Genomic DNA, 25,587 nt, shown 5'->3' on the forward strand with positions numbered 1-25,587 from the left:
AATCATGACAATGTTTACAGAAGAAGGTGAATCAGCTGATAAGATATGCTTGTAAGATTACATTACATTTATAATGCTGGAGTCAGTCTCCTGTCACCATGTTAAGTATTCTTTTGAATCAAGACTTCTACTTAAAATATTAAATATATATGGAAAGTGTAAATTTGTTACATACAATATCATGCATGTTTAAAATTACCTTACAAGATAAACATTGCAAGGCAAGTAAGTATTTGTTTTCAATTTAATCAACAGATAAATTGTTAGAAAAGTAAAATCATGTTGATGCCTTTCCTACATGTATTCTGAAGACTGATTCAACTTCTGCATGTTCTTTATTAGCATAAAATTTATAAAATTAGAATACAATGGTAAATGTGTCATTCTGTTCATCCATATGCCTTTACTCCAAAATTATTCAAAATACTTCAACAAAATTTCACAGGTTTCATTTTAATTCCAATAGATTTGGGTCAATATATACCTTACTTTAAACTTTAATCAGAATTCATCAGTTTGTTTAGAAATATCTCAGTGCTATTGGAATTCAGGTAAGTGCATCTTGGACACATCTGATCTGACTGGTCTGTGCTATTGAAAATTGTAACAATTTCTTAAAATTCAGAAAAACTAGCCAATGAATACTGTAACAAGCAAACATATTAATGTGATTTATATATCCCCCTTATCAAATGCAGAAAATGGGATTGTATTATCTACACCAATGGCTGCTGACTCTTCTACTACTGTCAACAAACTGTTTCATATTCAGTTTATCGAAGAGCAATGTCATATGCCCACAGTATTGTAAATGCTCCATCTCACTGGGTATGCGGAGTGCTACATGTGTAGGGCAGAGACTTTCAAACATAGAAACAGGTGTGCCAAGTAATGTTCAGATTTTGGACATATCTAACAATTCCATATCAACACTGGAAAATGAAGGCTTCAAGGTAATATTTTGTATCTCTCTGTGTATTAGATTCATTCCTGCATTCTATCTAGAAACCTAAATAGTAAATGAAATGCTCGAATCTATAACTCTATGGATTATTTTACATGGGTTTGGAATTTAGTTCCTCACTCTTGCAGAAGAACACATATTAAAGATGTTTGAGGAAAAAAAACTTTCCAAGAAAGAGGAAGCAATAGAATGATGGAGAAATTTAATAACGAACAGCTTTATAGGCAGAATATGTAGCATTCATGGGAAAATAAGAAGCTGTATTTATTGGTTAGCTCTTCTATTTTGAGTTTGGGATTGAATGGGTTCAAATTGTAGTATGTTGACCAGCTTTACTGACTAATGTATTACAAGACAATCAAGACACAACATTTTAAAATACTCATGTCCATTTACTCCCCTAGCCTTTCCAATTCACTGCTCACAATTATCATGTCATATAATGCTACATAACCTATGCAGATTAAAAAGCAGTGTTAAATATTTAGATAAAGAATATTTTCCAACAGCTGATATTAGGATAAACATGATCAGTACTATAAAAATAAGCTTGAACTCAACAGCCTTGTCCAACCTAAGGCTTAGCCCATCACAATTAAACAATCAATTTTATAAACAAGCATGGGAGCTGTTCAGGGTCCCTGCTTGTGCAAGGGTTTTGAGAACGTAGGATCAGGATTTTATAAATGACTACTTAAGCTGTCCGAGTTATGTTTGATTAAAATCATTAATGTTTTTCAGAATCTTCAGCTAACATCCCTCTACAAAATACAACTCCAATATAACCACATAGGAACGATTGACCTCCATGCATTTTTAGGAGTTACAGAACTAAGAATACTAGACTTATCTTACAATCATCTCTATTACCTTCTGCCAGCAACATTTGAAGATACTCCTCAGTTACGGTCACTTTATCTACAAGGAAACAGACTGAAGATATATCCAGGACCTATTCTGACAATTCCATCTCTAGAGGTATAATGTACTGCCCATGTGTGTATACAAAATAATGTCCATCTGCACAAAACTCAAGAATGAATAAAATGATTTTCATTAAATTTGACATTGAAATACTTTATAAAAATTTGTCAAGCCATTTCAGTTTTCATTTACTCTCTTAATTTAGTGTTACATTATAACACAACCATGAACAATACATTAAACAAGTCAAACATATTTAATTATAATTCCTTCTGCCAAACACCCATTAAGTACACACCATATAATGTTATAATATTTTTATCAATGGAGCTAAAAACTTTTATTCTATTAGCAGAGAGTCAGCCATCTGCAAACAAATGTTGAATGTTCCAGACTAACTTCAATTAAGCTGCTGTTAAAGTTCACTGGTTTATTCTAGATTTTATTTTCAAAGAAATATTTTGGACATTAATATTTAACGTCTATTTCCTATGAGCCCTTTGCTATGCCAATTAAATTCACTGTATTCTCACACTACCAAACCAGCTAATTTAAATTTCCTGTACACATTACATTTGTATTAAGCACAGGAGAGGACATTTGACATCTAGTGCCACACATAACAAAGGGTTAAAATATGAATTACCATGTGTGTAATGTTCCTTTTATTTAGATTCTGGATATCAGTAGTTGCCAACTGGATCATTTGAAGCAGGAAAGCTTTATGGAACTTCCTGCTATGCAGAGTCTCAACCTGTCTCACAATCAGTTGATAAACCTCAAAGTAGAAGTGTTGGAAACACTAGCAAATCTGCAGCAAATTGACCTCAAGAGGTAAGCAGTATTCCAAATGAACATTATTGAATTCAATGCAATACAATAATCTGGAAAGTTAATTTTTCAGCTTTCAGAGGGAAATAAGAATAGTTCTCTCAATCTTCTATCAGTTGGTACTGGCATCTCGAATGTCAGAGGGTAAACACCTGTTGCATGAAGCTGAGCGCTATAGAGAGATTAGAAATAAGTAGAGCTTTACATCCAAGCCCTTGTATGTCCATGTTACTCCGAGTTTAAACATAGGGGCAACCTTACCTTTTCACTAGAGGAATCAAGAATGTCTCATATGCAGTGCCCATATATTATAATTTGTCTCCTATTGGCAAGTTCCTTTGACACTGACAAAAATAAACTAGGAATTATGTGCATTTTTTCATTATTTTATATTCTGTAAGAACTGTGAAATTAATATTGCCTTCTGTATTAAGCCCTTCAAACAATGTAGAGTTGAATTCATTAACTTTAGTTTTCAAATTTAAAGCAAAGGGTGTAAAAACATGTAAATACTTTCAATATTACATATGACATAGATATTAAGCTGTCTTTTGGTTGTGTGTGGTTATAAAATATGTCCACCTGCATGGACTTCGCATTTTCACATAGGCTTTGGAAACCAATATATTTTATGAGAAAATGCCAGTACCAAAAGTTTGTTAATTTCAAGTTTGATTTGAAATATTTAATGTGTTTAAACACCCGTAAACAATCAATGAAACTGCAGACCCAGCCATCAATAAATTATGCATTTTGCTCTTTTCCAGAAATCCATGGTCATGCGATGGAAATGCTCACGAACTAGAAGCATGGCTAAAGAAACGTCATATTCAACACGTCCCAGTGTGCAAACAAGAGTCTAAAGACAATGACAAGTTTCAAAAAATTGTCTCTGCAGTTGAGTTCCATAATGACACAGAAACAATGAGTGATGATGAACTATTAAGACTCTGGTCTCTTACTGAAAAAGATAAAAACTCTCATATGAAAGGAAATGGATGTGTAAAAACTAATTCTTCCATGTCAAGCAGTGGAAATATCTTTGAAATTTTCGATAAGATTCCTTCTTTTTGGTCACTTGTAATTGGTTTGGAGATTGGAATTGTGATTGGGGGGATTGGAATGTGGCTGTTGAATAGACTTAACCGTGTCCAAACACCACGGAACCCAGCATCCATCTACAGAATGCATAGCTTACAAACGCTGCAGAACAGAGTATCACTTCTCAGATTGAGAAGTGGAGGGGAAGACAGCACTGCACTATGGAATGAACTGGACATCATAAATTGTCCCGATACTCCACCCCCAGCTTATCGTGATTGCACCAATTACTTCCCAGGAAATACCTACACATAACACAGGTGAAGACAGTTGATATACCATGTGGTAAATTGAGAATAAATTAAAAGAAACATAATCTGTCAGCTGTAACAATACAACTGAGACCAGCCAAGGGCTAGGTAACAGATTAAACCCTTAACTTACGGGAGAGGGCTACTGCACACCTCATGGGGAGGTGAGAGATAAGATGGTAGAATGATGAATGGCAGGATAAAACCACAGAAGTCTGAAATAAACCTACTCCAATACCATTTTGTCCATCACAAACCCGACTTTAACTAATCCTGTACTGAACTTGGGTCTCTAGTGAAAAACCAGTGTCTAGCCACCAGAGCCATGGCACAGTTTCACCAGAGATACAGAGTATTTTGTTACTAAATTAATAGAACAATTCATGTGTCATCAAGTCTACAGACTGGATGGCCAGGGTTCAATTCTTAGCAGGGCTTTTCTCTCTCTCTCTCAAATGCATTCACATTGGCTCCAGGGTCCACTCAACCTCCTACCCAATGGGTATTGTAAGTTCACTCTTATGTGGCATGAAGCTGACCAATCCTTCAATCTGGAGCTGGAGTTAAGAATTTATAACGCTACAATAACAACTACATTTATTGCTACTACTACTTGTACTTCTAATTCTATTACAAAGACAATAAATCTATGTATAGAAATTCAGCAAATATGGAATATTAAATTCTTTTTTATGCTGGTAATCACTGGAGCCACTGGAATTGTAACTAAAGAATTAAAAAATATCTAGAAACAATACCAGGAAAGCATTACAAAGATTCTGTATAAAAAACAGCCACACTAGGAATACTGCACATAAGGGAAGTGGTACATTCAGAAAATTGAAGCCTGAGTGGTGGGATTCACCATTGGTTCAAGAGGAGAAGTACCAGGGAAAAACTGTGATAAGAAAATAAATAACAACAATAATAAATGTAATTCATACTTGCTGTATCATAAAAATACATAAATTGCAAAAATATGTTATATAGGTCATTTAAAAACTTGAAACAGTGAACTGCAATATAACTAACAGCAGGTTGATTTAAAAAATGGGATGCAAATGTAAATGCATATGAAACATTATAACATTTTTTTAACATGTACTCCAAGGACAAAAATACATATTTTTGCATATAAAACCTTCCATTATTATTAACTGGAACAAATTATTAATGTAAAGGAATATCATCAGATCAATGAAAATATTTACACCATTAACACACAAATTCCCTACACATAAAACAGAAGATACATCCCTTAATTATTCAGGATTTGTGTTTATTATAAACAAATTCCTAGCTAAATGCATAACAAGTATAAACTTACAGAAGGATAATACTTTGTGGTCTCTTGATCTTCCACTTGAGCTGTGACAAGACATAACTGAACAGCACATTACATACAAATGAGCAACAAGACAAGATGCTGTGTCAGACACTGAAATTATATAAACTCCAATGAATATGGAAATAAGGAGAAAAAGAGGAAATGTCATCACCATGTGGAATAGCCAAAAATAAAACTGGTGTCAGAAGAGTGGAAGGCACATGCAAAAAAATCATTTGCAGCCCTTCAAAACAAAAGACGAGGGTAAAAATAAAATCTTCTCTGGCCAGCAGCCGTATCACTTGGTTAAACTCTGGCAGAGTTTAACCAAGTGATGTGGCTGCTGGCCCGTGAAGATTTTATTGACATCTGCCATGAAAGCTTCACATCATATAAGAGTATAAAAGTGTACTTGCAAAACTCTTCAATCTTCATCAAAACTGTAAATAAATAATAAAACTAATCATTTACTATGATAATTATATCAATATATATTCCCCTTGACAAACATTCTATTATCTACTACCGTGGCACTGCAAAGTGATCGTTTTATATATTAAACAGTTGCCACGCCATGGAATGGAAGTGGACAAAAATTACTTTTGCACTATAACAAATAGTTATGGTTGCCTTTACACAAAGAAGCTAGATCGAAGAACATAAGAATTGCTATTTAATAAAATTAAAACACTTACCAATGAGTGACAGTTTTCTGCATGCATAAGCAGTATGATTATAATCCAGAAGATATTGCTACATATATGAATAGATGGAGACACATGATGGAATGAGTGAAAACAGCTGAAGACAGTATGGAATTATATAATCTACAGAGTGAAAAGTAAGCTGAAGACCAAGAACGTATTGGAAAGAGAATTTTGAAGCTAGTACAGGCATTAGATAGCCTTATCTGTGAATATATGATGGTACAGTGTTATACTGCATGTTCATTGCACAATTTTAATATCTGCAATGCTTGCTACCATGCAATTCAGTATCTTTTAGATTACAAGATTACAATGTAAAAACAAATTATAATTTTACCTGTTGTTTTGTATGAATGAGAAACTATGTCTCTCACATTAGGGGAAGAACATGGATTATGGATATTTGAGAAAATGGTGCTGAATAGAATATTTGGACCTAAGAGGGATGAAATAACAGGAGGAAGTAGAACATTTAATGAAGAGCTCCATAACTGGGTGGCTTGCATGATCTCATTACATGATACAACACTGCTACCACAATACCAAATGTCTGTTCTTAACACTGAACAGGTCACATCATGTCAAAATAGGATATAGAAAACCTTTATAATTCAGAGAAGATGAAGACTTAAATTGGACTAAAGAAGAAGACTGAACATTTCATTCTAATTTTCAATGTCAGCACAGCCATCAAAGTGAACATACAGTGGCACATTAGAATTGATACAATCACATTGTAACCAGTGCTCGAAATGGTCTCACATTTCCCGAAAAATGGAACAGAATCAATTACAGACCTTATAAGTTACTGATAAGCAACCTATGGTCTGCACATGTCTCAATGTGGCCCACAGGCTGATTTCACACCTCAAAAACAGAGGTAATAAAAATCAGCACCAGACTTCTAATTGATATTCTCCCACACATTAAATTAAAAATGTTAGATGCAAGAATTTTTAATACAAAATCTTTCCTTCTTAAAACATAAGTATTTTTGTCAACTAAAAAATTATATGACAAAATACTAAATAATATATTTTACTATCATTTGGCCTGTGGTATGGACAGGTGTTTGTACTTTTAAATTGGTCCTTGCATAATACAGGCTGCCCAGTAATGCTGCAATGGATCACAATTTATACAAATCATTTACACCAAAAAATGATTGTTCTCAAATAAATGGTACTGGAGACTTTGTTATTCTCCCTGTCATCTGAATGTGAAACATGCAACTATACTTTCTCAATTTCTATAAAACAAGTATTAAAATCCTTTACAAGACATTTCATCAGGATCTCCTGGTTACAAAGCACATTTACTGACAAATCACCACTAAGCAGATTAATGTTGTACTGTTACTGGTTCAGCCAGGTTACTAGATAAACGGGGATTTCATTGGTTTCCTCTGTCAACACAGGTTGATGCCAGGAAGTATATTCAAACAGTCCATAACCATCTCTTTTACCTACATCATCACCTTCCCACCTTAATCAGTGTTCGTGACATAATAAGATGAAACAGAATCATTCAATAACCTAGGCATCATTAACGAAAGATATCAAGCTCTTAAATTCAATCAAGTAATTCAGTTACGTATGATTTGAAGAGAACAACGCCCACTGTTCAATATTACCAGCTAAGGTGATGCATATAAAGTAGAAACATATTAGGAAGAAGATGAATGCTCGGTTTACTGATTTATGTTACACAGTGCCAAATAACAGGATGATTTTGAATCATAAATTGCGATGAATGTGGTCTACTTAATCCAGTCACTGTTTATGAAAATATGTAGGCTGTGTGTTGGCCAGTAATCTTCCTGCTGTCAGCTCTTAACAATGATGCACAAAATTTCATCCCCACATATATCAATATAACATTCTAGCCTGTAACAGCGATACAGCTAAGCTACTGTCCCAGAATATGACTGGAGGGACTGACAAAGTCACCAAAAAAATATATATATATATATATATTATATATATTAGAATAACAGGATTCTGAGCAGAGAACAGAACTTGGGACTCCTTTAATACAAAATGGGAGTAATTTTCTAATGGTCAATACACAATAAATTTGAAATTTGACAACCCTGGTAGTTAGTGTACTAGCCTAGTATTCAGGTGCCATGATCAATCACAAATAAAAAATATGAATACCCACCTTCAAGTGACAACCCAGAAGACCACCAGCGGCATCTGAGAACCTCAAATTTCAAATAATAGCACTGTCGATAAAATGGCATCCAATTAACTGAAAACAGGAGTAGAACCAACTCCTGAACTGCTCCATATATCAAATATATTAAAAATAATGGACACCACCCAACATAGCACTGGTATAACAAAACATGGTCCTTTAAACTTACTATATTGGAAGGAATGCATTAGGTCCAGTTCGAGCACTGCATGAAGTTATCAAACAAATAATCTACAATACAAAACAGTTTCAATGGAAAATAAAGAGATACTTACAGCTCCATAATACAATGTAATTAAGGCACATTTTAAACAGTACTAATTATACCTATCCTAATGATATGGAAACTGGCACATCGTTGAACTCAATTGTATTTGGTCCCTGAAATATAAAGATTACAGTTTAAATTAAATACATATGAATGTGGAAATTATAAGACCACAGCTTATTTATAGGGTTGACAGGATATGAAAGAGGGTTACAGTGCTGTGACTCTTTACAAATGTTATTTAAATTATGGAATCTGACCAGGAATATGTTAAACAAATTATGGCCTGCAGTATTTCCAGTCTTCCTGTATCTCTGCTCAAATAAATTGTAAAGAATTCTTTAAACAAAATAGCAAAAGAAGACGGGGTGAAAACTTGCACTCATGTAAAAATAACTGAAGAGCCTTACTGGTAGATGCTTAGACTCACAAAGGAAGGAACTGATAAAATAATTATAAACAATAGTCTAAAGTTCCAATGGAAAATTAAAGACAATCTCAGTGCAAGTTCTAAAGCTGGAGAGTATGAAAACTGAGTGCAGCAGCAATAATGGAACTGCCTGGCTGGGTATTACCATCATCACATAAGGTTCCCTACATGATTGCTCAGATAGCTAGTGATTGCCCACATGGGAATTCACCACTGAAATCACTGTGCATAAAAACACTTCTAGGTCTTTATATACCATGCCTGCTATTGTTATCTGATTTTAACCAAAACTGGAATGTACTGACAAATTTTAGTACAATTCTCCAACTTTGTAAAAATCCATACGGACAAACAGACGTGGTGACGCTAATAGTTGCATTTATTACTTGTGATTGTACCTAAAAATCCCATCCTCTGACAAATATGAAACCCGGTTATATAGCCCATAGCCAGCGACTACTTCATAATTTAGGGTTACCCACCTCTTGAAATTTCTGCTTTCTAGTATATGATGTGCATGCTAGCTAATGTTAATTGCAGGCACCAATTCTTTGATATTTGTATATTCAGGATCCGATGAGAATATCTCTAGTAGTTCACTGAAGGTTGGTCTGTCACGTGGCTGATATGCCCAACATCGTTCCATTATCCTATAAACACTGTCTGGACAATGTTCTGTTTGTGTCAAACGCTCCCCCTTTTCCACCAGCTGTATCACCTGAACAACACATGAACCATTAACAATATGTTATCAACAAACCAGATTCAGGAGCAATATCAAGGGAACAAAGAGTCGATGATACATGCCTGAGACAAATTCTAATGTCCTCCCATAACCTCTTTTTAAAAACAATGCAAGATGGAAAATGGGAACTCCACCATGAAAACATCCCAGAAGGAAGTATCTAGTAAATTAACCAGTTACTGATGATGTTCTTCTGGGGTTTGGTGCCATTTTGACCGGTCAGCTTCTACCAACTAGTTAACACAGTGCCAAAATCCAGCAGAAAATCATAATTATTGTCACCACAATCAAAATCTCAAATTTCACAACCAGTTACTGTTCTCCTGCCACACTTCATTCCTGCCAACTTCTTCTGTTCCACAAGGATATTTTTACATGTACAAACTTTTGTATATACTATAGGTTCAAGAATTTGACAGATACCAGCTCACATACCTCAACGCCCCTCTTCTCTCCATAGGGCTGCTGTCCAACTGAAAACATTTCCCATAATGTTACACCAAAACTCCACACATCACTGGCATGAGAGAAAGTGCCAAAATTATATGACTCTGGTGCATACCTGGGAAGCACAAACATGAGTATTTCATTGCCATGCGCCATTAAGATTATTATACAACAAAACCCTGTTACAGTGTCACACTTCGTCCACCACAATAATGGTGTTAAAGCAGGAGTGGCAGTAAATTAAAACTCCCCCCACCAACTCAGAACATCTCCAACACAGTGTCAACTGATGGGTTTAACTCACAAAAAAAGATAAATAGTTGGCAATATTTTTCTGGCTTGAACTGGGATATTGTTCTTTGCAGGCGCAAAATTTGTAGTGGTGCATCATCCATGCCTGACATTAAGTGTTTCAAGTCTTTGAGAATACATCTCATATTAATTCTGTGTTTAATGACTAGAATAGTTATTTTATTGACAGCAATGGATGGACAGAAGTGATGGTCTCGAAACTATGGGAGTACAAACTGTGTCAGAAACTTATATCTCACACTCAACTCTCATAAAAAGACAAGAGAGAAGAAAAAGATGAAGTTGTGAATGGCAGCCAAAATACCTTCCTACTGCATGAACGACTCAATCAGATACTGGATGCTTGTTAACATAAAAATTGTCATTGTTATCATCATTAGTGACAGTCATAATCAATAATCACTCTTCTTACACTGTACAAGAAATCAACTCCTTCCCTAAATGCCTAAGAGAGTGTGTGTGAGTGGTAAGAGACAGCACACGTGCGAAGGTGAATGCATGCATGATGATGGTCGTTCACAGTTTAAAACCAAAAAAAGTAAAACCATACCATTTGATAGGCCAACGACCTCCTTGGGTGGCTTTGTAATATTCACGTTCATTCCCGAGAGCACGTGACAGACCAAAGTCACTAATCTTTGCCTGGTGTCTAGTTGCAAGAAGAATATTCCTAGCAGCCAAGTCTCGGTGAACAAACCTCTGTTCTTCCAGGTACTTCATTCCTGTGAATGAAATTCTGACCTGAATTCGCATCTGGCACTGTTCTATCACACAAATTTAAAATAATACTTATTAAGATCAGTAATACTCTTGTGTGTTTCTATACCTTTATACACAGTTATTAATAGTTTATTTAACAATGCTGTCAGTATCTCACATTAAGAAGATTACTGAATAATGAATTTCATTAACTCATTAATAACATTACTTTAATCTTCTAAGCATTCTTTCCTCAAAGTGCATGAAAAACACATTATAAGGAGGCCAAATTAACCTTTCTGAATGCATGTCAACACTAGCAAATGGATTTGAATGAAATTTAATATTGGGAGTTTAAACTAAAAAGTTGTCAGGAAATATAATTTTAACAAAGTCTTCAATTATCTTTCAACATTATGAACATTGTACAACACAGACATAACAGCATATTTTGATTTTACAGATCACTTACCACATGCAATTTGTGATGCCCAAACTTTCAATTCATAGTCTGGATTTACTCGGTCAGGGAACTCCAACAAGTAAGCTAACATTGAACCAAGAGGAACCAACTCCTGAACCTACAGAAAAATTAACATTATAATAGAAAATAAGCAGTTATAGTTTTGTAAGATTTGAGGTTTTCACAGCGGTGAGTATGAAGATTTCCGTCTTCTGGGTTGTTGCGCTGTGTAGTCTGGTAGACGTTAACCAACGTTTCAGAGGTCATACTGCCTCCGTCATCAGGGTGATGAATATGCCAATAGGGTGTGAGGTGCTAGGTTTATAGGCTACACCTTTCACTTCCCGGCCTATAAACCTAGCACCTCACACCCTATTGGCATATTCATCACCCTGATGACGGAGGCAGTATGACCTCTGAAACGTTGGTTAACATCAACCAGACTACACAGCGCAACAACCCAGAAGACGGAAATCTTCATACTCACCACTGTGAGAACCTCAAGTTTTACATGATAATCTTGTTTACAGCTGGGTGTCTCTTAAATACAGATCAGATATGGCACACACCAGCAGAAATTTCTTTGTCTGAACACTTACCATAAGCAAAGGAGGTCCTTTCGACACACCAATTAGCCTCACTATACAATGGTGGTTCAGTCCTATCATAACTTTAGCCTCTCGAAGGAATTCATCGCGGTTAGCTTCAACATGTTCTTGATGTAGAGTTTTGATAGCTACATCAATCTGTAAAGAAAAATCTGCAGAGTTGAACAAACCATTTGACCAATTATGATTATGTTTTACCCCGCTATAACACATAATGAAGCATAAAATGTCACTTTGTACAGGCAGGAATTCACAAATTTACAATTTGATTGTTCTTTCAAGAGGAGATTTATTTTTATGGGTCGTCACCATCAGGCTGGATTTTCATTGCGCTTTATAAAAGAATTCATACTTCTATAAATTTACTTCAAGACTGATCCTACAGAATTCGGTTATTTATCCTGGTTGCAAATGTTTATTCTTAAGCATTAGTATGAAACACAATGAATCATTACCATTGTACCATCCATATTCTGGTATGTTCCTTTGAAGACAGACCCAAATTCCCCCTCACCAAGAACTGTGCCAAGAGAAAGACTATCACGAGGTATAAATTCTGAAATCACAACAGCAAACAAGACACATATTAAAATTTAATTTATTTTCTGTTATTCATCTGCTTCATTAATTAATATCTCATTTTTTCCTTAGTTTAGTTAATGACATGTTTGTATTCGTATATGTTACATACATGTGTATAATCAAACGGGAGGATAACAGTAAATGATGACTTCAGAAGCATGTGTAAGGAAGCAGTCACGTCTAACTTAAAGATAATCTCCTAGAATCACGTAAAGGCGCCGAGGGAAGCAATAAAAATCCTCAGTATGGATAGTCAGCCATTTTGACCACTATACTGCAATGTTAAATTTGATAAGAACATTAATAAACACTACTGAAATAAAAGCTGTCAAGTGACGGCTGTGCCATAACAATGACATACACCAAACAGAAGACAGTCAGGCTTCGCTATTGGTATTGTACTTTGGAAAGCAAAATTTGTCAAGTTTCGCTGTTGAAGTACAGTTCACAGACCAGGAGAAAATACCTGCTAGGAATTCGATATACGCGCATGTGCAAGATTTTGCGGTGAGTGACAACCCATCCTAAAAGCATTCGTTCCACAACCACTGAACGAACAACAGACGACAGGCTTTCATGTGTTCTAATGGGTACAGCTTTAAGATTACCTCACAGAGGCACAGCGATTTAATCTAGAATATATCTTATATCTTAATTGCATCATGCTTGTGTTCCTCAATACAGTACTTTTATTTTCCGTCGTTACACAAGCTTATTGTTAAAATCATATAAAATTTTCACATAAAATTGTTACATTTTAAAATTGACGACATGTTTCGATATACAATTCTATCATCGTCAGGTCTATCAAAATTAAAATTAAAATCTGGTGTATCTGTTGCTCTGCTTATATTGCTTATGTTTTATCCGTTTTTATTACATCTCCAGGCTTCTTTCATTTAACTCAGTTGCTGTCTGCCATTCAATAACAACGGACACGCACCTCACACACAACCCGGTATGTTATAATACTTTATATTTTGTGATTGTATTTCTTTTGCTTGTATTACGATATATTTGAGTAATTCCTTAAAATAATATAAAATTAGAGTAATATTATTCCATTTCCTATGTCGGTAGCCAGAATCACGATATGAAAATTAAAATTGATTTTGCAGATATAGGCACCCAGACGCGTCTCCAAAATTAAATGAAAGAAGCCTGGAGATGTAATAAAAACGGATAAAACATAAGCAATATAAGCAGAGCAACAGATACACCAGATTTTAATTTTAATTTTGATAGACCTGACGATGATAGAATTGTATATCGAAACATGTCGTCAATTTTAAAATGTAACAATTTTATGTGAAAATTTTATATGATTTTAACAATAAGCTTGTGTAACGACGGAAAATAAAAGTACTGTATTAATCTAGAATGTTATCACAACACCCACAGAACATATTACAAGTACGCTCACTACACACTACTCTTAACTGCTTGATGTTTTCAGTCTGTGTGTAGTAGTGTGACTCTCTGGCATGTCATACTTCCCACCAATAGCAGCCCTCTAGTCCACTTGATAGTAAACATTCCCCCTGCCCCCACCAGAACCAACTTCCCCCCGCAGGGCTTTTCTCGTGATCTGTGGACAGTATATAGTATTGAACTTGCAACGATAAAGTTTACTGTTAGCAAGGGGAAATTTAACTGGAATAAATACATGGAAATAAATACAACAGTAATAAATACTGTATATTGACAATGAATAATCCAGTCAGTTGCATAATATTATTAGGATTACAATGCATTATCAGTATGAGAGAATACTTGTAGCTAAAAAAGGATTTTCAGTGCTTGAAACTGTGCAATAAGGGTTGCCCAACATATAAGGGTTCATCATTACTAACCATGATGTTTCGGTTCCTGCTTTTTTGGAGTTGGCATCACGCTTTCCACATTATGATTTCTGTCAACTGGACATGGAATGGGTTCTGGTACACTTGGCACAGATGAACTGATATTACTGCTGTTAACAGTCAGTGAGCCACGACGACTGTGAACAGGAGATGCCCCCGCACTTGATGATGGTGACACCCCATGACTTCTGTTTGGTGAGCATTTCAGTGGCCTTCGGTGAGGTAATGTTGCAGACAGCTGAATGGAAAGACATATTTTCTGTGATTATCTACTTATTCTGTATACACTTGATGGTAGCATGTATACATTTGTTATTGATATCAATTTCTTGATGGGAAGATTGCTTTCTAGAAAAATCCACAATGTTAATAGGACATCTTTACAATTTCAAAATACTACATAATGTAGATGTTTGTCATCTAAATTTTAACATGGTGTAAACTTATTGGTAGATACCGACATTTCAAAGAAACATAATGCCTCTACAGTCAGCCCTGATGATGGAGAAGTATGTTCCTTTGAAATGATGGTACCTTCCTGTTAAACCACAGAGTGTGACAATCAAAAAGGATAACATTAACCTTCACTGCCATAAAACCCTCAAATCTACATGATGCAAACCACCAACTGTATAATGAGTTGACACTATACAGTCTGAGCTACTGACAGTGTAATTCAACAAACCACAAATAAATAAATAAAAATAATGTGGGTCTCTCTGCTTTCTTCAGTCAGTCATGTAATTTAGTGTTAAGTATACTTGGAATAATCTGACAAGGCAGATCAGGGCAACTGGCCAGGATTGCAATAACTGTTACTACACATGTACCATTTCTCCCTTTGCAAAAGGGAAGACATGCACTCAAAGTGGTCAATGTTTTTAGTTCAATGTGTACACACACTCCCCATTATGCTACCCACATGTCAATATATACTGCATCTTGTACACACTGTTATATGTTCCTCCACAGCTAACTGTAGCACACCAATAATCTGTCCATGTACACCCTACTGAATTCAATGTCACATTGATGATGGACTGTATTATTCCAGCCGAGTGCTATTATCCAATACAAACATGGCACACACAATTTTTTACATAAACCTGACATAGGTAAATGGGTTAATATGTGGAGATCACAAGATCATGTAACGCATTCCTTCCATACTAAAACCATAAAAAAATCTACAAATCTCCATACAGCTTGTCATAACCACAATGTTCATGTATGGGAAAAAGAAACACTTTATATCAGAAGTACAGATATAGAAAACTGCAATATTTTATGTTAACAGATTTGGCTATCAGTAGATTTTGTAATGGGAAAGACAGTTTATGAGCTGTGTGTGTATGTAAAATAACTTAATAAATCACTACATAATTTTTAACCCACTGGCATACCTTGACCTCTGTTTAATTTTTTCAGCCTTACAGGTTGTGAGTCAGCTAAATGAAAGTAAAAACAGTTTACTTACAGGACAAAAGATATAGTTCACCTCTATTGAAGTATGTGCCAATTCTGAGAAATTCTGAAATTTCAGACTTAACTTTATGAAAAAAATTCTTCCAAAAATGCAAACCTAGAGGCTAATTACAATAACGTTGTTAACAAACTGTTTGGTCTTATGCACTGAAATAAATTCCCAGAAACAATATGCAAACAATTCAGTTCAATCAAATTTAAATTTTATTCACAAAATATTTTTCAGTCATTTTTATTAAATGGTTCCATTTATTCCTAATTTCTCCTTTCACAGAGTGCAGAATATTATTGCTAGAAGAAATTTATCACTTAACAGTCTTCAAAACATGACCATATGTGCATTCGGGAAGGATGTTTACCCATTTGCCACACCATTTAAACTCAGTGTACACAGATTCTGTTATGCCAATTAATGTGAATACTTGTTATACGCATGTTTTAGTAAGTTAAGCACAAAACTGGACATTTAATTTTATTATGTTACCTTACATTAAGCATGGTACAGAGTAGGATTAACATCTTCAATCCAAGCTAGCTATATGTTATATATATACACCAGAATGCATGTTATAGTATGGCTGCAGTACATTATCATGTTAGGATACAATCTGCGACATAAGTCTACATGTCACAAATATTGCATAGTGTTAACACTGCTACATAGCAGTAAAGTGCAGTGTGATTAACTGCAAATACAAAATTTAAATAAGTTTAGTACTTAAATAAAATGCAAAGTACTTATATTAAATCTAAATAAGTCATCTGCATTAGCAGAGCTCAAAAAAAAACTTCCCCATTTTTTGCGGTGAAGTACAGTCTTAGTTTTTAACAATGTTTAATTCCTCCAAACAAGAGGTGGAGAATGGATCAATGCTTTGTGTCAAAAAGTTTCAAGAATGCATTAACTGACTTGCATCGCAATGCATAATGCACATTGCAAAACAGTCGAGTTCAAGTAGAAGTCTCACATCATAACATAATAGCTGTCTTACTCACCATAATAGACGAACACTCGGTTGTCATCAGTTGATGTGATAAAATATTTCTGGAGCTTGAGTATTAATTATTATTTACAGTGGAAACAGAAATTTCCAAAACAGATTTTTTAAGCTAATAATCTGACATGGCTAATATCACAGGAATTTACTAAAAATGCAATTAAACCGACAAATAATTAAGCAGATTATGATACTATATAATGAAATGTAAACAACTGAATTACATGTGGAGCCGGCATGAAAGTATAAGTTGTATGTCACCTTATTCTTTTGTAAAGTTTTCTAAGTATTTTGTTTTCATGCTTAGTTTTATAAGGTCAAAGATTATGTTTTTATTATTTAGCTTCATGTTACATTACACACAGTTCTCACCCCATTAAGTAGTAATGAGGGAGGCATCTCAGGCACTGGGGGTTTAGGCATGGGAGGAACTGGAACCTGCAGTGTTGTAGGCAGACCGTCCGACAATAGGCTATAGTGCTCAATCACATGTTCCAATGAATCCAAATATGGACCATCATCAATAAAGAAATAATCACCCTAAAAATCATATTAAAACGAAAAATTAAATTAAATAAACTAAAAGAAAAAAACACAATAATATAATTCAAAAGTGTATCTGGGTCAGTATAATAAAACCTTGTTAGGTTTTAAGGAGATAGAGTGAAGACTTGTTCTCACATGAGTACATAAAACAACCCAATAAATGAAAAATCAGCCTATATGTTATACATGTTCACATTATACTGTAGTGATTAATCATGTCACGGCCTTGCTATATGACTACTGAATACACTGCACTGAATTTCCTGTTTTAAATCTCAAAAAATCATTTTACTGACACTATTATTTGTAAGAAAATTACCTAACTAACTAGAAAAACTGAAAGATGAACGGAAAACAACAGAACACCAAAACAGATTACGCCATATAAACCTGGAGAGGTGTTTAGGAAGAACACTGAAAAAATTGCATGTAAATATGACATGTAACATGGCCTGAATGAGTGATGAATATTTTTAAAAATGTAATTTACTACATGTGCCGTTTATACATTAACCATCGCCAGTAGCGACTCACATACCAGGCTGAACACGCATCATCTCAGCACTCAGCCCTATTTATGACCGACAGACCATGCACCTTCATCTTTGCCTTTACATTATTAGCCCACCTGTTTTTTTTTCAATTTATTACTTTTTGTCTCTCATCTCCTTTTGGGACTTTAATTAATTTTGAACATTATATCACCTCCATTTATAACAATAACCCTCCCATAGCTGTTTGTGTAAACCAAATTTTCCAGTGATTATGCAGGCTTGGAATGAACTACAGCGACTACTGGAGGATGGGCCTTCAGCCCTGCCTACAAGAAATTAATACGAGGCTATATTTTTGTCATGACCAATTCAGCCCTTTAATAGTGCTTAGACATAGGGCAGCTTTACTAACTAAGTGACTGTTGAATTTATAGTAATTGTTATTCACAACTCTTATCAACAAACAATTCAAATCAAAAATAAACAAACTTTGAACTAACCTAACCTACTTACTGACAGCAGCATTTTCCCTGTCTAGTATCTAATGTATATTTCAATATAACTCAGTCATCAGGTTCTCAACTTTAACTGCACCACATGAAGTAAGGGTTGGAATTATGGCAAGAGAAACTTCAATAAAATGTGATATGCAAGTTTTCACTAAAATCTGTTGAGTACGTTTTAGTCTGTATTGATCCACTATGACCCCCCCCCCCCCCCCCCCGCCCTTTCCACTTTAAATAAAGTCAAATTAAACTTCATCCAGTTTCTTAAAAAAAGGCATCTTACAAAATACTAAACAGAACTTTAGTTACAGTCTGCTCCTTCCCAAATTATTCAATTACCCCTAGTTAAAGTTGGTATTTTATCAGGGGGTATGGCAAAGTATGTGTGGTTCACATGTATGTATGAACTGTTTACAAAAACAAGCAAATAGTACAGGCACAAGACATGGTAGAACCACAGTTGTCAATGATTTAGTAATGTGTCTGTTACTGTTGTTATCATATTAGCAAAAGCATTAACAAATTAACAAATTAACAATATTGCCACTAATTTACCAATGTCTCATTGGCAGAGCCCTTTCAATGGAGACAGATATACGCACAACAGAGAAGTATAAAAATTCAAATCACCTGGGTCCTGATTTGAAAATGGTACGTCTGGCCAGAATAGATAGTTGTCAACACGTACATTCCACCGTTACGATCGCTATATCGGACAAGGAACGTGCCATCCTTACTGCCCCACTCCTTCAACATATTCAGCGCTTCATTCCTATCAAGTGTACCATGATACCAATCTTTCTTTTGAGTTTTTGGTACTGGACATTTGTAGTTCCCTATGAAATACAATAAAAATAAAATTAATACCCGAATCAATAAAAATGACTCTCTATAAAGTACTAATTGTTTTTGTGTGTGGCTGCTCTTTGGTTGCTAGAAAAATATATAATCAAGTTTATGTTTAAAAAAATATTGCTTAGCAATGTGAACTCGATTTTTAACACAGACACTATGAAAGAAACATCTCTGTATTATGTAGCACTTTCCAGGAATGCAAGTACTATAATTCTGGATAGACTTATACTAGCTGGTAACAACCTTGCAACTAACGTAACTTACTGAGTATCCTAGCACAGTCCTGGTGACCATTTCTCATAGCTAAATCAACAGGAGTGTCATTAGCAATTGTCCTTGGGTTGACAGGTGCATTCAAGGACAGTAAAACTCGTACAACCTCTTTGTGACCTCTACTGGCAGCCTCATGAAGTGGAACCCAACCTATCAGCAAATTTCAGTCATAAGAATATGAGAATTGATCAAATTTGGGACTGATATCTCTAAAAATGCACTGATAAATGGTTTAATATACAATACTGTAACACATAAAATTACAGAACATCTCGGATAAATAGAATTCCTTTATAGCACCACAAGATAAGCACGTAATTCTTTTATTAAACCATCTGGAGTTAGACCGAAAATTTCAACACTGTAACAATGAAGTCCACCACTGAAATACAACATGAGCCACTTCAATCCAATCCACATAAGCAAAGCCTAAATTAATTCCTTGCTTTGCTACTTGTATATAATTCACCATACACAATTTCTATCAGGAAAGTAATTTTAAACTCCCTTTACATACGACTCAGTGATTACCAATTTCAGAGAAATGTATTGCTTGCATCTTTAGGCCTCATGATGGAAGCAATATACTCCTCTAATATGATGTAAGAACCTACAAGACCATATTGCATCAGAAGCCAAAATAACACAATCACAAAGAGTCAAATTTAATTTTTGTAATACACAAAAAATTTAAATTTGCCCAAATTCCAAACAAATGTACATGAATAATGCAGCATTTATATTGTATAATTCATCACAACAGTGACATGCAATTTATTCACAGATCAATTTTATAGAATTCTTGAGAACAAATTACCTGTATCTGAGTTCCGTGCCTGAATATTGGCAAATCCTATTTGCACTAGTACCCGGACTGTGCTAGGCAGGTTGCTTTGACACGCATACTGAAACCAAGCAGATATACTTTCTTTGGTTAAAAAGTTTTTTAAGATTTCACACAGTAACACCCCAATTATCAAACTACTTTAAAGGCTATATAAACAAAAACAGTTATAACTTGGAAAAATAATGTTGAGGTAAAAACTTCATGAACACTGTGTAATTAACAACATTTCAGGAGTTCAGGCATAAATCCAAGTATTCTCAGCCTACAATATCTGCAACTATACTACATACATGTAGTGGCGTGTAGCCGGCCGTATCACGACAGTTAATGTTGGCTCCACTTTCAATTAATTTCTTGAGAATATCATCCTTGCCCATGCGACTTGCCAAGTGCACAGCTGTTTGTCCCTCCTGATTCTTTGCCTCCAAACTCCGATATCCACACTTCAGTAACTCTGATACAACTGTGTAGTTTCCTAAAAGATTTACAACATCACATGGAGCAATTGGCAAAAGACGCTTTCTCTGAGAGCAGAGGAAGGACACCACCTACAAGTAATTCATCGTTAAGTACAGTGCTGATATATGAAAGGAACTGCAATTGTTGATATAGATCCAAGAATATCAAATACAACAGTTGAAAAGCAAAGGGTGGAAAATTCTTCTGGCATTTATACTGTGATCCCAGTAATATGTGTCTGACTCCAAATAGCAGTAGTGATGCCAGACATAATTTTACACAATGAAGAACATGAACTCATTTTGCAAAAATAATGAAACAGAGACTATGCCATATCAGCAGACTGCAGAAAGCAAAAAAAGCATTAATTACATTGAACATAATAAAATAGCACTGTCACTATAACTAAAAACTATTCCTATATTTAACATTATTACAAAGACCACGCATAAACTGATAAAAAAACACACTTCTTGTTACAGACAGTACTCATTACATCAGGCTTTTCCTGTCTATACAGAATAAGAAGGAGACTACTCAAAAGTGAACAAAATTTGTGTGTACTGTCTTCAGTAAAAATGGTTTAAAGTAAAACGCCACTCACTTACAGAATGCACATTTTTTTAAAATTCATTCTTACCATTACATCTCATGAGCATCTTTATATTAGTAAAAAATACCAATACTAATTTCATACTGCTGTAACATTTGCTACATATTTGAATACCTACATTTATTTAAGAGAAAATTTAAATTTATAAATTACAGAAATAGTATAATCTGAAGCTCAACATTTAAGTAAATCTTTTTGAATTTTCCTACTGTGAGGCATTTTTTTATAATACTACTCAGTTTTCAAAACTCTGATGAGACAAACTGACTCAAAACATAGAAAACACCAGTTAAAACACTAAACAATGTTTCCTTAAAACATCCCCCTTCCTTTGCAAGCATTACAATATCACAGCAAAAGTTCTTAATTACCTTCTTTGGTTGCTCTATGTAAAAGATTAGTACGTCCATGTCTGCGAGAATCATGAGGTGGAGGATCCTTCTTACAGACCTTGGTAAGCTTACAGACCAGACCATGTGCTGCTTCCTGGTAGTATTCAATTAAAGTCTCCAAGCCATGGATTATGGTATGTTCATCTGTAAAAATCTCTGCCTTAGTCACAAACAGGCTGAATTTGGTAAAATTTCATGTTCTCGTGGCAATCACATATGAAGACGGCTGTCTTCTGGGATACCAAATAGTCTGGTAGATATCAACCAACATTTCAGAGGTACTTACTGCTGCCATCATGACTCATGACCCACACCGCATCACGCAACATTACAGAAGACAACCATCTTCAGGTTAAATTACAATTTCAAGTATCCATGATAGTGACAGCTTGGTTTGTAATTTTTTTAACCCAACGCCACACAGTCATATAGGTTGCTGCTATGTCAATACAAAGTGTCACAATCTTAAGGTGACATTAGAGTGATTCATACAAACTAAAACAGAGTTCGCCATTAACTTCAAAAGATTCAATCTATAAAATTATTAGTAAGCAAATCCTTTCTAATACTTTCACTCTGATTTTTACCTCAGTATGTATGTAACTGCTGCTAACAACACACAGTTATGGGACAATTACACACATCTCTTGATGTACAAAGCATTTGAGCGAGTGACAAACTGTAATTTTCATTAACATCAAAAAATTATTTCACACTTACAGAACTTCATAAAATTAAATTTACCTATAGAAAAAAAGGCATCTTCTCCATGTCGTCTAATCTGATAATGCACCACTTCTCCCTCATGGAGGACAGACAGCACATAGTCTCCAACAGCCGTGTTGCTCTCGCGAACCAGGAAAGCTCCATCTTCATCGCCACCATCTAATAATATAACAAGTGTCAAAAGCACTTCCTGCTGACATTGTGAACTTAACAGTTCTGAAGAAGAGTGGAGTGTATGTAAGCTGCTCACACTACTAGGAAAAATCTTTGTAACATTTCACAATAAATATTGCAATTGTCCAGGTTGGAACAGCGTAGTCCTGTAGGTGGTTACCAACTTTTCAGAAAAATATATTGCATCTATTTTTGTGGTGTGGTGAAGATGGAGTGATGGAGGTGATACATTCCTCCAAAACAATGGTAACCACCTACAAGACCATATGACATCATAATCCAGAGCTGTATATTCAAAATCTAGCAAACCATTAGATGAGGCCAAAGCCTGAATTAAGCTGTAAAGCCAAAACACAAAAGAAAGATAAAGCAAAGGAATGGGAGGATAATATGAGTGAAGAGGTAAAACAGAAGAAGTATTATCATTTCTGCAATCCAGAATATACTACTCTTTTAAACCAGGTTCTGGTGTTAAACATCCTTCTGCTATAACATGAAGAGCCATTATAATCTATGAGAGAAAATATTTCAAAGGAACACTGATGCCAAGTGAGCTAACACTATAGCTTATAGCTCAAAAGCGGGACGGAAGTCAAGGAACAGCAATGCAGCTCTAAAGTTAATCTTTGTTTTCCTCAACTGCTCTCATAAGTCATTTGAACAGGAAAAGGGGGGTAAGGACTAGGATAGCTCATAATGTATGTAATAAAGTTTAATGAAATGAGTTTTTCTAGTGGATGTAACTGTCACTTAATTTAAAGTTCTCAAATTCTACATTACCATTTGTTAGTATTTGTTCTGCTACTTCTCGTGACACTTTCCCATGAAACCAACAAATGTTGTCTTCTTTATTCATTATCATTAGCCTGTATGATCTACCCTGGAAAAATAAACCAAAAGTTGTACACAAATTATTTGTTATCTTTAGTCCAGACAACAGTTTGCTAGTCCAAAAACTCAGTCTTTACTCAATTCACTACCAGTACTTTCCTGTGAAAACTATATGACTGGCGACTTAGAAATCTTTTAAAAAAAATCTGGGTTTTGATAACTCGGAAAAGAATTTACCAATACATTTTTATAACAAATGTATTTTACTTCATACAGCTAACACATGGCGAACATGTTACAAATTATAATATAATGTAGTCTTGTAGATGGCTTTCCATCTTTAGGGTGAAGTCTTGGTAAGCACCCCACAGCTTCACACCCCAAAACCATGTTGGGATAACAGTCTGACATTTAAAAACACAACATCTGAGCGACTTTTAATGACACAAGTCATCTCTCAACTTTAATGTTTTCCTTTTTTACCACCATTAAAATTAACACGAAGAAGAAATCAGAGATAACCTCGCTATTCAAAAACAAACCTAACCTTACACTAATGCCCTTCCTTCTGACCACGTACGTTGTAGTCATACTGCGCTAGCCAGCCATAACACATATAATTAAAACAGAATAACTCTATCTTACACTTCAGTGACATAAAGAAAAGTGTTATAATGATTCATTTAGGTTTTTCATGTAGTCTACAGCAAAATTTCCCATCTTCTTTCACATCGTTTGTGTTACAAAAACTACTGTCACATTACTCGTACCGGATACAGACGAAGTGGTTTTTATGAACAGGAAACTATAATTACGCGTATTTGAAGACAACTAAATTTTTTTGTAATTCAGAATCGCTTATAATGAAACACAGTCTAGTACTTTAAAACTTAGAATATTTATAATGTTCAGAAATATATTTTATTTTAGACTTACCTTCGAGAGTAATAACTTGGTAACAAGTTTGAACATGATAATGCTATTGTTTTAACTTCTTACATTGTTACTATTGTTGTCTCATTTCGTGCCATCTCAAACTTCTTAAAATCTATCTGTATGCTTTTCCTCATAGTTGTATTCTAATCATTATCTTCTTCTAGGTGAATGTATTGTTTCCTTCGCTGCTTTAGTCTGCTTGATTCTATACATGGTTTACCTACCTACGTCTCAAAATCAAACGCGTGAATCAACGAGACCTTCAACATATCTTTGAACAGTGAATCATCCATTCGTCAACAAAGAGAAACGTGCTAGTTTACTGAATAACGATTACCTAGCCCTACAGTCGTTTTATCAGGTATGCGCATGAGTAACATCAGAGCTGAAGAAACGAATCAAGGTATCAACGGGCGGAAACGCATAGGGGAATAGAATGATGATGCTACGTTTATTTGGTGTACTAGCAGATCAAGAATTCTTTATTTTATTTTGTGCAAGAAGAAAGGGGCGAGCTTCTGTTCGGTTTGTTAGATTACCCATATCGCAGATGAGCAAATCACTTTCCACTCTAAATCTTAAAGAGGCACAAATATAGCAGCATTAAATGGTAACTTTTTTATTATTGGTGTGGAGATGTGTGCTCCAATTTGGAATACACGATTTCAATATTTATTCTCTGCAATTTTAGACCCCTCCCCCCACTGATTTTAATGCTCATTTATTACTGGC

At 34.9% G+C, this 25,587-nt stretch overlaps 2 protein-coding genes and 1 long non-coding RNA gene across 8 annotated transcripts; 2 read left to right on the plus strand and 1 right to left on the minus strand.

The window, feature by feature from the left end:
- Positions 1-32: 32 nt before the first annotated feature.
- Positions 33-4,876, plus strand: LOC110827876 (uncharacterized). 3 transcript variants are annotated; one of them, XM_087342669.1, is made up of 5 exons: positions 33-221; positions 699-953; positions 1,706-1,942; positions 2,562-2,722; positions 3,487-4,876. In XM_087342669.1, exons 1-5 carry the CDS (start codon positions 150-152, stop codon positions 4,073-4,075), a joined length of 1,314 nt encoding a protein of 437 aa, XP_087198795.1. In that variant the 5' UTR covers positions 33-149; the 3' UTR covers positions 4,076-4,876. The 3 variants fall into 3 exon arrangements, with proteins under 3 accessions (XP_087198795.1, XP_087198796.1, XP_087198797.1); XM_087342670.1 differs by having other exon boundaries at positions 34-225; XM_087342671.1 differs by having other exon boundaries at positions 34-225; positions 804-953.
- Positions 4,877-4,987: 111 nt separating this feature from the next.
- Positions 4,988-25,473, minus strand: Shark (SH2 ankyrin repeat kinase). 4 transcript variants are annotated; one of them, XM_022060025.2, is made up of 17 exons: positions 24,856-25,473; positions 23,869-23,968; positions 22,933-23,073; positions 22,168-22,332; positions 21,015-21,199; positions 20,695-20,782; positions 19,869-20,027; positions 19,380-19,585; positions 17,576-17,743; positions 14,712-14,958; positions 12,732-12,832; positions 12,268-12,414; positions 11,678-11,786; positions 11,057-11,228; positions 10,183-10,309; positions 9,485-9,720; positions 4,988-8,685 (listed from the first exon to the last, which is right to left on the minus strand). In XM_022060025.2, exons 1-16 carry the CDS (start codon positions 24,889-24,891, stop codon positions 9,523-9,525), a joined length of 2,349 nt encoding a protein of 782 aa, XP_021915717.1. In that variant the 5' UTR covers positions 24,892-25,473; the 3' UTR covers positions 4,988-8,685; positions 9,485-9,522. The 4 variants fall into 4 exon arrangements, with proteins under 4 accessions (XP_021915717.1, XP_021915718.1, XP_021915719.1 ...); XM_022060026.2 differs by lacking the exon at positions 24,856-25,473 and adding an exon at positions 24,565-24,712; XM_022060027.2 differs by lacking the exon at positions 24,856-25,473 and adding an exon at positions 24,467-24,707.
- On the plus strand, positions 13,768-14,073 carry LOC147875004 (uncharacterized). Its single transcript, XR_015533610.1, has 2 exons — positions 13,768-13,816; positions 13,977-14,073. It is a non-coding gene; the product is annotated as an uncharacterized LOC147875004 (long non-coding RNA).
- Positions 25,474-25,587: the final 114 nt, after the last annotated feature.

This window comes from Zootermopsis nevadensis, unplaced genomic scaffold, assembly GCF_977971745.1.
Source record: "Zootermopsis nevadensis isolate Lab colony 2312 unplaced genomic scaffold, Znev_1.0 Znev_ptg000003l, whole genome shotgun sequence".
Taxonomy (NCBI): Eukaryota; Metazoa; Arthropoda; class Insecta; order Blattodea; family Termopsidae; genus Zootermopsis; species Zootermopsis nevadensis.